Source organism: Macrobrachium rosenbergii, chromosome 49 (genome assembly GCF_040412425.1).
Source record: "Macrobrachium rosenbergii isolate ZJJX-2024 chromosome 49, ASM4041242v1, whole genome shotgun sequence".
Taxonomy (NCBI): Eukaryota; Metazoa; Arthropoda; class Malacostraca; order Decapoda; family Palaemonidae; genus Macrobrachium; species Macrobrachium rosenbergii.
Genome location: NC_089789.1, coordinates 2281569 through 2296733, shown reverse-complemented (window position 1 = coordinate 2296733; position 15165 = coordinate 2281569). Strand labels below are relative to the sequence as shown.

Genomic DNA, 15165 nt, shown 5'->3' with positions numbered 1-15165 from the left:
GGCTTTGTTTAGGAGTCTGAAAAGTTGGAAATACTGAAAATGGAGCGAAATTCATGAGGAGAGAAAGATACTGGCATTAGACTGATTGATTCCAGACGCACTTTATTCCTTTTGTGCATTTTGCTCGTTGCAAAAGATGAATTTCGGCTGCAGGAGTCTTGCAATCCATCCCAACTTAAAAGAGAAAGAAGGGCCCCACCGATTTGATGCGTTGGCGTTCTGTGACAGAGTGCGGGTGAGCGGCTAGGTCGCGAGGCATCTCATTCGATTTTTTGGGTTGGGCACAGGACATCGGTCAATCTAAAAAAGCAGTCAACAGCCAGCCAATAGGTCAAATGGAAATAGGTCGTATAGCTAAGTCTTTTAAGGGTCAGCATAGCAGTCCACTTACGGCCCTAACTGGTCTTTTTGCCCCTAACGGCTTTCTAACCCCCCAAACATCGTATGATGCTGGGGCTAAGAGGTTGGTGTGTTTTCCCCCATCAGGTGATATGAGCGGGGTAGACCTACATAAGTTCACCCCCCTTAATGACGTCCCCTCCAGCTGCCATTAAATTGATTTCCTAGCTAACGGGCTGAAGGGACGAATGGAATATGTATGAAACACTTTTACAGCAATTTGAGCTAATGAAGGAAATACTTATTATGTTATTCAGAAATTCTGTCACAAAATAGGTCTGTTACCATTTTCTGTCATACCCCTGTACAGGTACATGTTTTTCTCAATATCCTTTTTGTTGTAATGAGAAAAATACAGTGAACCCCCCCGTATTCGCGTTCTCATGATTTGCGGACTCACGCATTTGCGGGTTTCTCTGTGGAACATATCTAGCCATTATTCATGGAAAATTCGCCCATTCACAGTATTTTTACTGAGAAATATCATCAGTAATTACTGTATTTTCATATAATTTTCATGAATAAATGCACTTTTTGTGATATAACTATTAAAATACTCAGGTATAAGCATTTTTACAGGGTTTTCTTGTGTTTAAACTATCAAAATGGGCAGTTCAAGTGTTTTTAGAGGGTTTTAAGTATTTATTGGATTTTAGCTATTCGCGAGGGTGTGGGCAATGCATCCCCTGCAAATACGGGGGTTCACTGTAAGGTAATCAAGATGAACATTTCACTGTACAACCTGCTTAATTTTAGAGATCTTAATAGCATTGTCCCATTGAAATACGTATTGAAATTACTAATTTTTACATTAGTTTCAATTTTTTATTCATTTATCCATGGTGGAAGCTTATTCTAAAGGGCCATATCAGTGCACAGCTCATATCAGTGCTCTATATTAAATGAAAATTAATTTTATTCTTATAAGCCTTTACTAGATTTGCCCCTTCAAAAGCTCATGTGACAGCACTTTACCCTGATTACCTTTACTTTATGCTAGGAACAAAGTTGGCGGCTTACAATCGTATACGCTTTCTGACAGAAGCTCTAGGGGACTTGGATAACTATTTCAGGAAACAAGGATCACAGCTTCATGTCTTTAAAGGTGATCCAGTTGAGATATTTCGAATGCTTCACAAAAGCTGTGGAATTTCACGATTAACATTTGAACAGGTAAGGCTCAGAATTCTTTATATCTTTGCACTATTAGGTGCAATCATTATTTAAAAACAAAAGAATAACACTTGGCTGATCCAGATGTACTGTCTGATCACCTTTTGTTCCTATACAAAGACAAACCTTCGTTCTTGTCATAGGATTTAACCTGCGAATGCAAGCTGGAATGTCCATTCAATTTTCAGTGTTATTAACTATCAACAGGTAGGGGAAGTCTCACCCACCTGTCTGTAAAAGCATTCCAATTTGCTTCTGACTGCCGTTGTGTATAGACGTCTCTGCAGACTCTCTGCCTGACTTGCCATTTGCTTTCGTGCATGCTTTCTTGTTCTTTGCGGATATTATTGTATGATTGTTGAGTCCTGTTTGAAATAGTAAGTTTCAAACCCCTCAATCAATAAAGCCATCCACCTTGGAGAGGATGCCTCAGGTTTTCAGGCACTGGCCAGGGAAGGACAAGCCTTGTAATAAGTTCCTCTCCTCTGTCAAGGTAGACCCACACAAATCTGTGCCTCCTGCTTTTAATGCACTCAGTGTAACCAATTAAGCTGTTGTTCAGAGTGCCATGTCCTTTATAGAAGAGCTCTATGCATTTAGGGATGTTGGGGCAAGGTTCCTGCTGGTACCATCTGTCGATGTTCTTCTTGATACTCTTGTATATTCCAGTAGATGTTACCGGCTGGAACTTCACCCCAACATCCCTGAACGCTTAGAGCTCTTCTAAAGGACAAGTCCATCAGAAATTTAAAGAAGATGAACGTGCTGTCAAGAACATCATCGAGGATAATGTCTGCCCTGCTGACCCCAATAAGAATATTCATCTGGGTATTTACTACAAAAGTAAAAAGACAAGCACCCTGGTGATGCTAACAATCCAGCCGCCCCTCAGCAGGACCCCTTGAAGAAAACCAACGTGGTCTGCTGGTACTCATGCCCCATCCGAGGATGCCTCGGCTCATACATTGGTATGCACCATTTGTTTCTTTAAGAGGATTTCCTGCCATGCCCAAGAAGGAGCCATCTTTAACCACGCCAAGACTGCCCATAACCAGAGAACTGCAAGAAAAGACCTTATCCCGAACATGGAAATAATTGACCGGACTATGGACCACTGCTGCCTGCACCTCCTGGAAGCATTGCACATTGGGAAGGAGAAACCAATCCTCAACATTACACAGGAAACCTTTCTCCTCCCCACGGCCACCAGGAGACCCGCACTGAGCACATCCTATACCAAGCAAGCAGATCAAAATTCTGCATCTGAGGATCGAAATTCCAACAAAAAGCGGACAATTGGCACCACAGACAGTTAGGCGACAGACAATTGGCCGACAGGACAATTGGTCGATAATTTTGGGTTGGGCATTAAATTTATTAAAAAAAGAAAAACATCAAATGAAATGGAAAAAAATTCAAAGCTAAAAACATAATATTCATGGTTAGTCACTATACTATACTAAACTACTTATTTTTGAAATCATTATACTAAACTACTTATTTTTGAAATCATTATACTAAACTACTTATTGTTAAGATTGTTATTCTAAACCAATTATTGCTGATATCGTTATGCTAAACAACTACTTTTGAGATCGTTATGCTAAACCACTTATTTTCAAACGCTTTTCCAGACCAAACTTTCATCTTGTTTTATTAAGTTTATTTTCCAAGCCCTTCAGTATCAGTCATGGAGTTCATCAAAATCGGAACGAGAGGCAAAAACTTCTTTTCGAGGGATACGCCTACATTATTGATAGAACCAGAGAATCAAAAACGTATTGGAGATGTGCTAATCGTAATAACTGCAATGCAAGATTGACTACGATCGACAAAGTAATTAGCAGAACTCCTTCTTCTGAACACTCCCATCCACCAACTCCTATTGAAAATCGAGCTTTAAAAATTAAAATAAGAAATAAAGCATTTTACCCGATCTGAGGAAATGCAAAATGAGCTCTATTATTGATAGTGCAACTTCAGATATCCCTGTGACCATTGCTGGAGCTTTACCAAAAAGGACTCTCTCAAACGTACAGTTCACTGTGGAAGAGACCCAGTCTTAAAGAAGATGAGCTATATAAGACTTCCCAGAGGTGATAATTTTTACTCTTTGAAAATGAAGAGGTTTCTATTTTGAACTTTGAAAAATCTGGAAATCTTATCCAAGAAAAGTGAGTGGTTCTGCTGATATTACTTTTGACTCTGCACCTTTGGGCAAGCAGCTATACTCGATCCATGCGCTAATTACTGAAAATAAAAACAGTGCAGCACTACTTTATTTATGACAAACAGTAAATCTGAAAGCGGATTATGATTTAATATTTAACTTCATTAAAGAAGAAAGAAATGTAAATGTGACACCAATTACAGTAGACTTTGAAAAAGCAGCTATAAACTCCATTAAACACAATTTTCCTCACGTTTCTATTTATGGCTGTCTTTTTTCACTTTGGGCATGTTTGTGGCGCAAGACACAGACTATGGGTTTACAATCGTGGTACAACTACCGAGAAAATGCATTTATTGTAAAACAGCTACAAACACTAGCTTTCAAACCTGATGATGTACCTTTTTGTTTGAACAATTTATTAATTCTTTAGATGCACAAACTGATGAAATTTTGGAAGATTTCTTGTCTTATTTTGAGTGTACATGGTTAGAAATCGTGCAGCGTGGTAGAAGTCTCACCACCTTTATTCGACATTTTGTTATGGTCGTGTCACAACAGAGTGCTGAACTCTGCCTGAAAACCAACAACTTTGCTGGAAGGGTGGCACCACGCCTTCAGTAGAAGAGTAAATGTCCATCACCTAACTTATCAAAATTAATTCAAAGCTCAGGATTTAACAATCAACCAGAAATTCTAATAGAACAGGCATTTTCAGGAGCTGATGTTTCAAGGGAAAACAATAAATAATACATTCTCCTGTTAAGGAAAGACTGAAAAAACTTGTACTCAACTGTGACGTCGAAGATGGTTTGCAATTTTTAAGAGCTTGTTCACACAATTTTATCAATTAAATCGTTTTTCTAAATTTTTTTGAGATGAATATTATGTTTTTATCTTTTAATTTATTCCCTTTTCCTTTGAACTTTTAATTCTTTTTTTATAAATCTTTTTCATAAAGTCTTTTTATGCAAGTTTTAATTTTTTTAATAAAGCGTGTATGTATTAACCTATTTTTAGATCGTTTTAAGATGAACTCCATGACTGATACTGAAGGGCTTGGAAAAATAAACTTAGTAAAAACAAGATGAAAGTTTGGTCTGGAAAAGCATTTGAAAATAAGTGGTTTAGCATAACGATTTCAAAAGTAGTTGTTTAGCATAACGATATCAGGAATAATTGGCTTAGAATAACAATCTTAACAATAAGCAGTTTAGTATAATGATTTCAAAAATAAGTAGTTTAGTATAGTATAGTAACCATGAATATTATGTTTTTAGCTTTGAATTTTTCCTTTCATTTGGATGTTTTCTCCTTTTTTTTTAATAAATTTAATGTAATCGCGATTATCGACCAATTGTCCTGTCGACCAATTGTCTGTCGGCTAACTGTCTGTCGGCCAATTGTCTTATCGACCAATTGTCCTGTCAGCCAATTGTCTGTCGGTTAACTGTCTGTCGGTCAATTGTCTGTCGGCTAATTGTCCGACTACCCGAAATTCTCTTATTCATCCCCAGCACTACAATGACGCTTGCATGCAAGACAAGCCCTGAACATCAACACGGGAGAGCAGGCTCCTCCTGAGACAAACCGCCCCGGGCAGTCAGTTATAATTCAGCACTGATCAAGACTCCCTATAAATACCAACCTGAGCACCTTGTTTCTCCAGATCCTTCTCAACCAAGTCCTGAGGATGACTGTCGAGCTGGTCGAAGCATGTCAATGGTACCACAACCTGAACTAGAAGAACCAGAATCCAGACCCCCGAACGAGACCATGAAGGAATCCACAGATTTCTGATTGAATATTCCAATATAAATATTTCCCGCATTCCACGCTGTCCTTTTCCAATATCACTATTGGCCAGTTGCTGACCAACATCACTGAGTCTGAAAAGCAAATTATAAATAGAAAAGATCCTGTATAAGATAAATTTTCTTCTTCTTCTTCTTCTTCTTCTTCTTCTTCTTCTTCTTCTTCTTCTTCTTCTTCTTCTTCTTCTTCTTCTTCTTCTTCTTCTTCTTCTTCTTCTTCTTCTTCTTCTTCTTCTTCTTCTTCTTCTTCTTCTTCTTCTTCTTCTTCTTCTTCTTCTTCTTCTTCTTCTTTCTTCTTCTTCTTCTTCTTCTTCTTCTTCTTCTTCTTCTTCTTCTTTCTTCTTCTTCTTCTTCTTTCTTCTTCTTCTTCTTCTTGTTCTTCTTCTAAAGAAAAAAATGTTTATTGTAAAAATTAGTAAATAGATAAAAATGTACTGAGATGCAAGGAGAATAGCATTAGGGTAGTAATGCATTGCATCTTTGCTTGAACTTTTGAAGTTCCAGTTGCATGACATCCTCAGGGAGAATGTTCCACAGTCCAATGATGTGATGAATAAAGGACCCCTGGAACCGGGAAGTTCGACAGCGAGTCACATTTACTGCATATTGGTGCTGCTGTTCAGCAAATCTCTGCTCTCAGCAGGGAAAGGGGATCAGGGAACAATTGTGAATGTGAAATCTCTAAAAATACAAACTTATGAAAAAAACTTTATGAAAAAGTGACAAACAAGAGACTATCCATCGATGGTCCAAGTCATAACTGCTAACTGTAGGAAACAGAAACCTAACACTGTGAACCACTCTATAAGGAGGTAAATCTTTGGCAGAAGCAGACATCCACAGTAGGTACCTAACTGCTTTCTATATGCATATTGGATATCAGCTAACAATCTTTTATAGATTCTACGGACTTATAGGGTATAGGAGCTTTAAAATAATTTTACAGAACTTTTTTTAAAAAACAAAGGCAAGAAACCATCAGGATATTCTCCACCCAAGCTATGAAGATTATCCAGAATTTTGTTAACATCCTCAGAGCAAAATGCACATTTAGTAAGAATTGGTTCAGGATGACAAGTATCAGGTAGATGAACATCCTCAGCCGATTGCTTAGCTTCAAAAGCTTGATGAAGCAGTTCAGCCTTTTCCCTCTGGTCAGTAACCAATCTACCATCATCTGTTAGTAGTTGTGGAATGGAGGACGAGCCCAACCCAAAGATAGATGATGCCAATTTGGTCCACCACAGATGAGGCTGAGTAATTCCTTCAAGGAATTATTGTAATTTCTCTCGGCTGGACGGTAAGTTCTATTGGCAGCACAGCGAGACTCAACAAAAATGGTGTCACTTTCATTTGAATGATTTCATCATCATGCGTTAAATTTGGTCTGTTTGTTATGTAGGCTCATCTACATGTATCTTCAAACTATGGCTGGTCATTTGTCCAAAATTTTATGACCTTTCCAGGGACATATCGTATTGAAATACCCATCAGCATTTTAGTTAACTTTTTCTTGGGATCAGGATCTAATAGGGCATCTGAAATATTAAGTGCCTGACAAGCTTCATAATGCGATGGCAATTAACTTTAGATATCAGCCAGACCTTTTTCCCAATGGTGGCATTAGGAATACAGTATACTGATTGACAAATATGTCCATTTCGATGGCGCAATGATCAGAAGTGCTTGTATATTCACAGACCTTGGACTTGACAATAGCTGGAACACCTGTGAACGTGAGGTCTGATCTATTACCAGAAATATGCATGGGTTCCTCAATTAGTTGGACAAAATCTGAGGATACACAGAGCTCAAGAGCAGACCAGCCATGTTGAGAATTTAGCCACTTACTGTGCTTTGCTGCTTTGCATTACAGTCTCCACAAATAATGAATGAAGCTTTTGAATCTTGAGACTGAGCCATACTAATCCTTTCCAAGAGATGGTCATATATAAAATCCAAATATTTGGATTGCGTTAAACAGTAGATACATACACATTGTAGAACCACTAAAAATTTTAAAACAAAGAACGTCCAGATTTTTCTGATGATAAATAGGTCACCCAGACTTAGTGTATACAGTACAGCCATACCTTGCACATGTATGATGTTAAGGCGATAAATGAAATAAGGGCCATCAAACCCCAGGATTAAAAACTCAACCTTTGACATGTTGCTACTTGCAAGTCTCGGATAAAAACATCAAATTATAGTTTCAGGGACAACTCTATTGATCCAAAAAATGTTACCTTAAGCCTCAAATATTTTAGTAAAGTACTATGCAATTTACCTTACCGTAATGAGTAACAGGCCCAGGGTTGATGTCTATGTCTCCTGAAAGAATTAAAGTTAACAACATAAAACCAGTAGCAAAGCTAATGAATAGACTCATAACAATAGTAACACTGTAAAAATCAACAGAACATTAAACAACAACACCATCAACAACAACAGTATTTACATTATTTACAAAAAATCTGTTGAAAGTATATATAAACACAGCCATATGCCATTGACAGAAGTGCCGGAAACAACTGGTCGACAAGGTGGGGCCAGCTAAGGCAGATAAGAAATCCACCAGGTTTGCCACAACAACTCGGGGAGGACAGTCGTCAGTCAAGTTGATTTAGAAATTATAAAATGCTCAGAAGGAAAAGATTAAGTCAAGACAAAGACACTTCCCTGATAATCCACGAAAGTGAACAGAAAAGATGATCCAGGAAAGTGAACAAAAAAGAGGATAAATACTTGATTGTACCTTCAAGGAAGGGAACTCAAATCCAAGACCATGGAAGGCCACGGTACAATGGCTATGGCACAGTCCAAATTTGGAGAACAAGATTTGTATTCGGAGTAACCATTTCTTAGAAGGGTTATCTACCAAGGCTAAAGGGTCCCTTCTAGCTGTTGGTTTGATTTCGGAGTGTCCTTCTCCTAGAATAGTTGCCTGCCAAGGCTAAAGTCTCTTCTACCCTAACTCATAAAGGCAGGGACGTCACACCTTGAAGTGAATGTTGCTAAGAAAAGCCTCATTAAGTCACTACACTACCAATAAAATATATTTTTTTTTATCGTTAGATTAAGGCTTACAAATTGACCAATGTACGGCCACCACACCCCGCTTAGTCTTCCCTTCCTGTAGAAGCTTCTGCATCTCGGAAGAATTGAGCACACTTGAGGGGCAGCCTATGCTTGCAGGAGTGTGACCGCTCTCCCTGACCTGTATGGACATCGTCACTGCAGGTTGACGACTGCCCACGGCCTCGCCTACCCAGCAAGACTTCGGTCTTTGCCGTGTTGGGCAAGGGTGCTCACAATCCTTCACCTGTCCCCTCCACCTCCTCAGGGTTTTCTGGGAGCCGGGAGCTGAACAGGCCAGGGGTTCAGGACTGGGACTGTTCTTGATCCCATCCCAGCCTCACCAGGAAGGTTTATGTACTCCGGTTGGTCCTCGGACCAGACAAGTTGTATGCCCGAGTGGTAGAGAGATGGCCAGGGTGATGTGGTGAGTGTCCCTCTGCTGCAGAGGGAGCAACTCAGGATGACCAGGAACTGGAGAGACTGTAGGGTCCTATACCATGGGACACAGACACTCACAAGTTGCAGAGGCACTTTGTGGAGATTGTTAAACTGGTCTGTCATTTTAATGGTCTCTAGGAAGAGACTGGCCTGTGCTGCAGACCGTTCTTCGGCCATCAAGTCTTTGTAGGGCCTGCAGAAGGAACCTACGGCTCTGATCACACTGCCATGGTTTAGACTTTCTGATGGGGTTTTAGACCTAGTGATTTCACTTGCTTCTGGGAAAGAAAATGCTCTCTGGTCTAGCTGGTCCAGTAAGTTACTTCTTCCACCTCTGGCTTGTTAGAGAAAATATTACGTTCCATCAGAGTGTACTTTGCCAACCAAGCAGGTGGACCCGGACTTGACTCGTCTTTGTTCTGGGTTGTTGCTCAACCGTCTCTGTGCGGAGGGAGTTTCCCTCTCACAGGTGGAGGCAGCGGCCCTGGAGTCGACTACCATGTCAGTGTTCCAGACAATCTCTTGGCTCGATCTCTGGTCTCTTACAATGGCCAGGATTGCATCCTCATCGGGAGGGTAAACACCCGAGGAGATGCCTCTTTCAAGAGACTGATGATGTCTGGAGGTAGGGCAATTACCTACCTTGCTCACCAGACAGCAAATCTCTGGTCAAACTTGGTACTGAAGAGGAGAGACACTGTTTTGTCACAAATCTTGAGGTTTTTTTGGACCAAGGATCGGCCTTGGCTCTCGGGAACAGACCAGTGCTGGATCCACTTCTTTCTTACCATGAAGTGAGGTGAAGGCCACAATAGAGAGGATTTTGAATTGAAAACAACGACAATCTTGTCCATCAGACTGTGTCTTACTTCATGGTCTTCGCATACACAGCAGTCCGACCCTTTGGTCAGGCTGGCCTGTCCTCTTTGGGCCAGAGAAGGTCCCAGACTTCCTCTGCCCCTTGTAGAACCCAGCCTCCTTCTGCCCCAGTAGCAGAAGGTATGCAGTCACATCCCTGTCAGTCCCCTGTCAATCCTAGGAAGGGAGGCAAGGGCAAGAAAGAGGGAGGAGGATGCTAAGGGCAGCATTCCTCCCCACTTGCTGCCAATGTTGGAGGGGTGCCTGTTGAGCCATTGGACAGCATGGCAGCGACACTGAGTGGAGACCTGGGTAGTGGAAGTCCTTTTTGGGGGGGTACCTATTCCCTTCAAGCATCCACCATCCCTCGCTTTTGATCCAGTCTGATTCCAGACTTACATTTCCGGCTGGTAGAAGGATCTTGTCCTTTGGGGTGAGGTGAATGCAGTGCTTTGGAAGGAAGTGATAGAAGTTGTGAAAGACTAGTTTCCAGGTTTTTGCAGCTGTCTGTTCTTGACTGGGGAGGTGACGTGCAGTTGGAAATTGGTCATCAACCCCTCTCCATGGAACTGGTTCAAGGTGGAGACTATTATCTCAGTGTTAGATTCTATCAGAGAGGGTGACTTCATGCTTTTGGTGGACCTAAAGGATGTGTTTTTTCAGATACCAATTCATTGCTCCTCTGTGAAGTACCTCTGCTTGCCCTTTGTTTTTGTGGGGGGACATTGTTCCAGTTTAGGGCACTCTGTTTTGGGCTCTCAACTTCCCCCCCCCAAAGTGTTCACTTGTGTTCACGCTGATTTCTGCTTGGGTCCCTACGCAAAGGGAAACATCTTCAGGAGGTACCTGGACAATTGGCTAGTCCTGGCGAGTTCATTCCCTCCGTTACTTTGGGACAGGGATCGCTGCCTCAAATTTTGTCACTACCTCGGTGGGGTGATAAACTTCAAGTAGTCTGATCTCTTGCCCAACCAGAGGGTAAAGTACATGAGCATGCTGTTAGACATGACAGCAGTGAGAGTTTTCCCTTCAGACTCGCCCATCAGCAAGTTCAGGGAGGTTGCTCAAAAATTCCTGTCTCGACAGAAACAACCTGCTAGGCAGTGGCAGGTAATTCTGGCTCACCTGTTGTCTTTGGAGAAGCTGGTTCCTTTGAGCAAGTTCACCAGTGCTCCCTTCATTGGAGGTTAAAGAGTTCTGGTCTCTGGCAAGAGACCCTCCTTTCTTTCCTGTTCCTCTCCGAAGAAGTAAGGAGAGATCTAAGTTGGTGGCTAGATGACAGGAACCACATGGTAGGAGTGCCACTAGGCACTCCCCCTCTGGAAATGCTTCTGGTTTCAGTTGCATCTAATGAGGGTTAGGGCACACACCTGGGGGAGTTGTTAGTATCAGGTGCGTGGAACCTGAATGACAAGCACCTGCTCTTCAATATCCTGGAACTGAGGGCTGCGTTTCAGGCTCTTAAGGAGTTTCGAGATTGAGTGATTTTGGTGAGCGACAACACTACTGTGATGGGCATACATCAACAAGCAACGGAGACCGGTGTCCTTCCAGTCTCGCAGGTTGGTGGCGCAGGTGCATAAGTGGGTGGTAGCTCACTTGGTAGAGCTGTCTGCCAAGTATGTTCTAGGTACTTGGAACATAGTTGCAGACAAGCTCAGTTGCCAGAGTCAGGTGATAGAGACAGAACGGTCTCTGGAAGTGGTATCTGAACCTGCTAGCTCTGTTATCCGAGGTCTCAAGAGAGGCTCCCCTTTGGAAGCCCTTCTGTGTCAACTGCATGTAGAGAAGAGGTATCACCAGTCTGTGGAAGCTCTGGCACTTCACACCTGAAGCTTCTAAGAGTGAGAGGCTTTTCTCGCTGTAGAGTGGAGATGTCTGGATACCTTCGGAAATCCTCAGTGGCTGTGTACCAACTGAAATGGGCCATCTTATGAAGTTGGTGTCGTTGACGGAGTACCTCTCCGATCAGAGCAACTTCTCAGTAAGTAGCATTCTTTGTTGTCTTTCTTTAGCCATTAAGGGCTACAGGTCTGCTCTTAGCCAGGTCCTTAGTTGAAAGGAGGGGGATCTCTTCTCATTGGAGATCTCCATGCTCCTGAGAAGCTTCGAACATTCTTTCCCCCCCAGAGAACTCAGGACCCCTGAGTGGGCTGTGGCTCTCATCCTTAGGAGCCTTTGAGAGAGCCATCAGACTGGGTCTGACCCTTAAGACTGTTTTCTTGCTTGCCCTGGCCTTAGCAAAGAGATTAGGTGAGTTTCATGACTTCTTCTTTGATGTTAAGCATTCTGGTGGATGGGGATCAGTTATTTTCAGGTTTTGTTCTGGAAGTTGTAGCAAAGACTCAGAATCTGTCCGTCCCAGATGTCAGGTTTGAGTCCTTTTTGATCCCTTCCCTAGAGGATTTTGTTGGTAGTGATCCGAATGAGATGATACTGTGTCTTGTTTTGGTGCTGTGGTACTATCTTAAGAGAACCTGGCATCTCAGGCCCCAGCATCGATGCCTTTTCAGTAGTACTGGCTAAACCAAGAAAGAGGTGTCCATGAACCCAATAAAGTGGGCATAAGTCTTGTCTGGCGAGGAAGATGGGGTTATGTTCTGGGTGAGAGCTCACAAGGTCAGGGGTATTGTCCTAATACTAGGATTCCGAAAGAACCTGTTAGTTCAACAGTTGTTATGAGATGGAGTGTGGTGGTGCTACCATGTTCACCTTGTTTTATCTAAGGGAAGTCGGTGGACACTTTTTTCCTTTGGTCCTGTGGTGGCTGCCCAACAAGTTGTGTAGTTCACCTGGTCCCTCAAAGGGGACAGGTTGAATTTTTTCTAAGGTATTTGGTGAGTAAGAGAGTGTGTGTGTGTGTGTGTGTGACTCGTCTCCACCTTTTCTCTCGCTTAGGGTAGAGAATCAGGTTGCAGAGGTGGTACATGCTGACTGGACAAGGATTGCAGGTGAGTTAAGCGACAGGGTACCCAGGCCATCATCTTTGTTTTCTAGATTGATTGGGTGCAAGTCCCCCCCATCTCTAGACAAGGGGAGAGAGGGGCAGGCAATGAAACAAACATGTTGGTTTTAATAGCATGTTTAATTGTCTCAGAAACATATTGATTCTTTCAGCCTTCACCATGTAATAAAAGCAAACTCATTACTTTATACCCAGAAGTCTAGCTGTTGCAACATCCCACATTTCCAACAAGGTAGAGGTGCAGGATGCCTTCCTCTGCTCTTTCAGACCAGGAAGGCACTTCGTAGGTGGGTAGAACCATTCTGTTGGTTCAGAGAGTACCCAGATTCCTCTTACAAGTGGATAAGTCTCCTAGCAAGGTTTTAAAGTGATTTGTATTTTTCCTAATGCACAGACCTGAAGTTCTTTACAGGTTTGTATGTTAGGAAAAATAGAATTTACTTTTGAAAATTTGATATTTTCTCTCCAGGTCACATTGGAATGTCTACATTTTTGCTCAGAATTCTTCCTGTATGGTATTGTGTTTTGCCCTTTTTTTTTTTTGCATTATGTCGTCTACAGCAAGCAGTGGCAGGTGTGTTGGGTTTTGTTGGAATAAATTTAGTGTAAATCTTGTGTATTTGGTTAGGCATAATTGTCATATAGTGTGTTTTACCTGTAGGGGGAATGAATATGATTTTCCTTCTCAATGTGAAGAATGTAAGGAGTGGTCTGATGAGGAAATCAGCAATTTTGTTCTTTATCGGGAGATGCGAGAGGCCGATTGATTCCAAAGGCAATTACAGTAGTCAGGTCTGGTCATAAGTCTACTCCATCTATTCCTACTTGTACTGCACTTCTGGTGTTGCTCCTTTTCCCACTCCTCCTTAACCCACCTTCACCTTATAGGTCTAATAACCTCTATCACTCCTGTTCTGTCTGCAAACACTTCTATGTGGTTATGGTTTTCAGTTTTTTTTTCTTCAGGCCAATTTTTGATAGTGTAGCCACTGTTCAACCTCAAAGGAGTTACTCTCATGGTCCATTAGAAGCTCTGTAAGATAGACTAACTAATATCAAGAATCTCTTTTAGTACTTCTTTGAGTTAATGATACTAGTGAAGTTGGCACTGGAATTCGACTTTGTCTATCTGCTGTTTGTTGTAATTGGTAAGGGCTGTTTATAATTGCATCCCTCAATGCATCAAACGGACTCTGCATTACACTGGTATTCTCAAATCATATGAAATTCTATACCCAAAATACACAACTGTAATAAAAACGCATCATAAAAATCATAGAATGTAAAAAAAATTCCCATCTATCAATCACAAAAAAATCAATAAGATAAAAAAAATGTTTGAGAGAAAACCATAAATGTTATATACCTTTAGAGAGAGATTATAAATAAAAATGCACTCACTAAGAGAGAGAACTTTTGAGAGAATTAATTTTCCAACTTAAGTATTTTCTGTTTCCGTCTTCCAATCGTAAACTGTTGTGGTTTCGTCAGCTGTTTTTCACTAATCTGCGACCACGTTGTATTCGTTGCTTTCTGGAGATGCTTCGTTCGCTGTCTTTTTATCACTTTTCGCGACCAATACAGTTTCGTTGCAGCGTTTGCTGCTGATGTTTACTGCTTTCACTGCCGATGTTCAAACATTCAGTTCAAACGTTCAGGGTACGTTCTGCCACTGCCTTCAGGATACGTTCAGGATACGTTCGCTTGTAGACATTCAGACGTTCAGTTGTTCACACAGTTGTCGTTGTTGCTTCGCTGGATACTGTATGGGGTTTTGAGTAGTACGTTTGGGTTGTTGTTTCTGTTTCACTAGTTGTTGTTCGCCAGTGTTATGATGCAGTTCGTCGTTATGTTTTTGGCTGTTAATGTTTGCAGAGAGATGCTTGTTTGAAATTCTGGTATGCATCTTTCACGCTTTCACTGCACTGTTTGTCTTCGTTTTGGATCCCACCACTGCCACCATTTATGTAATGCCTTCTTTTATTTATTATTCTTCTGTTTATATCTGCTATTAGATTGTTGATCTTTCTAACTTTTTGTAGTAGTGTAGTTTTTCTTTCCCAGGAGGTCTTAAGAAGACACAATTGATTTTTCTTTCTTCATTAGCACCAAAGAAATGACTTTACAACAGAAGTACAAGGTGAAATATTGCGCAGTTATAAGGTGAGTCCAAGTGAGCCTTGCAACCTCACGCCTTCTTGTGCCGTAGCTGCTGCTTCTCTGTTCTGCTTTCTGCTGCTTCTCTGCTCTAATCTCTAATCTATTCT

The 15165-nt window shown here is 41.4% G+C and overlaps 1 protein-coding gene across 4 annotated transcripts in view; it reads left to right on the top strand.

Moving 5' to 3' along the window:
- Nucleotides 1–15165, top strand: part of LOC136832024 (cryptochrome-1-like) — a 368545-nt gene that overhangs the window by 101958 nt on the left and 251422 nt on the right. For 3 of the 4 annotated variants that reach the window (XM_067092517.1, XM_067092516.1, XM_067092515.1), the window contains exon 3: nucleotides 1400–1572. In XM_067092517.1, coding sequence (XP_066948618.1) covers nucleotides 1400–1572 — 173 coding nt within the window. Of the gene's footprint in view, nucleotides 1–1399; nucleotides 1573–15004; nucleotides 15062–15165 lie in introns of all 4 variants that reach the window. The other variant, XM_067092514.1, reaches the window with a different exon arrangement.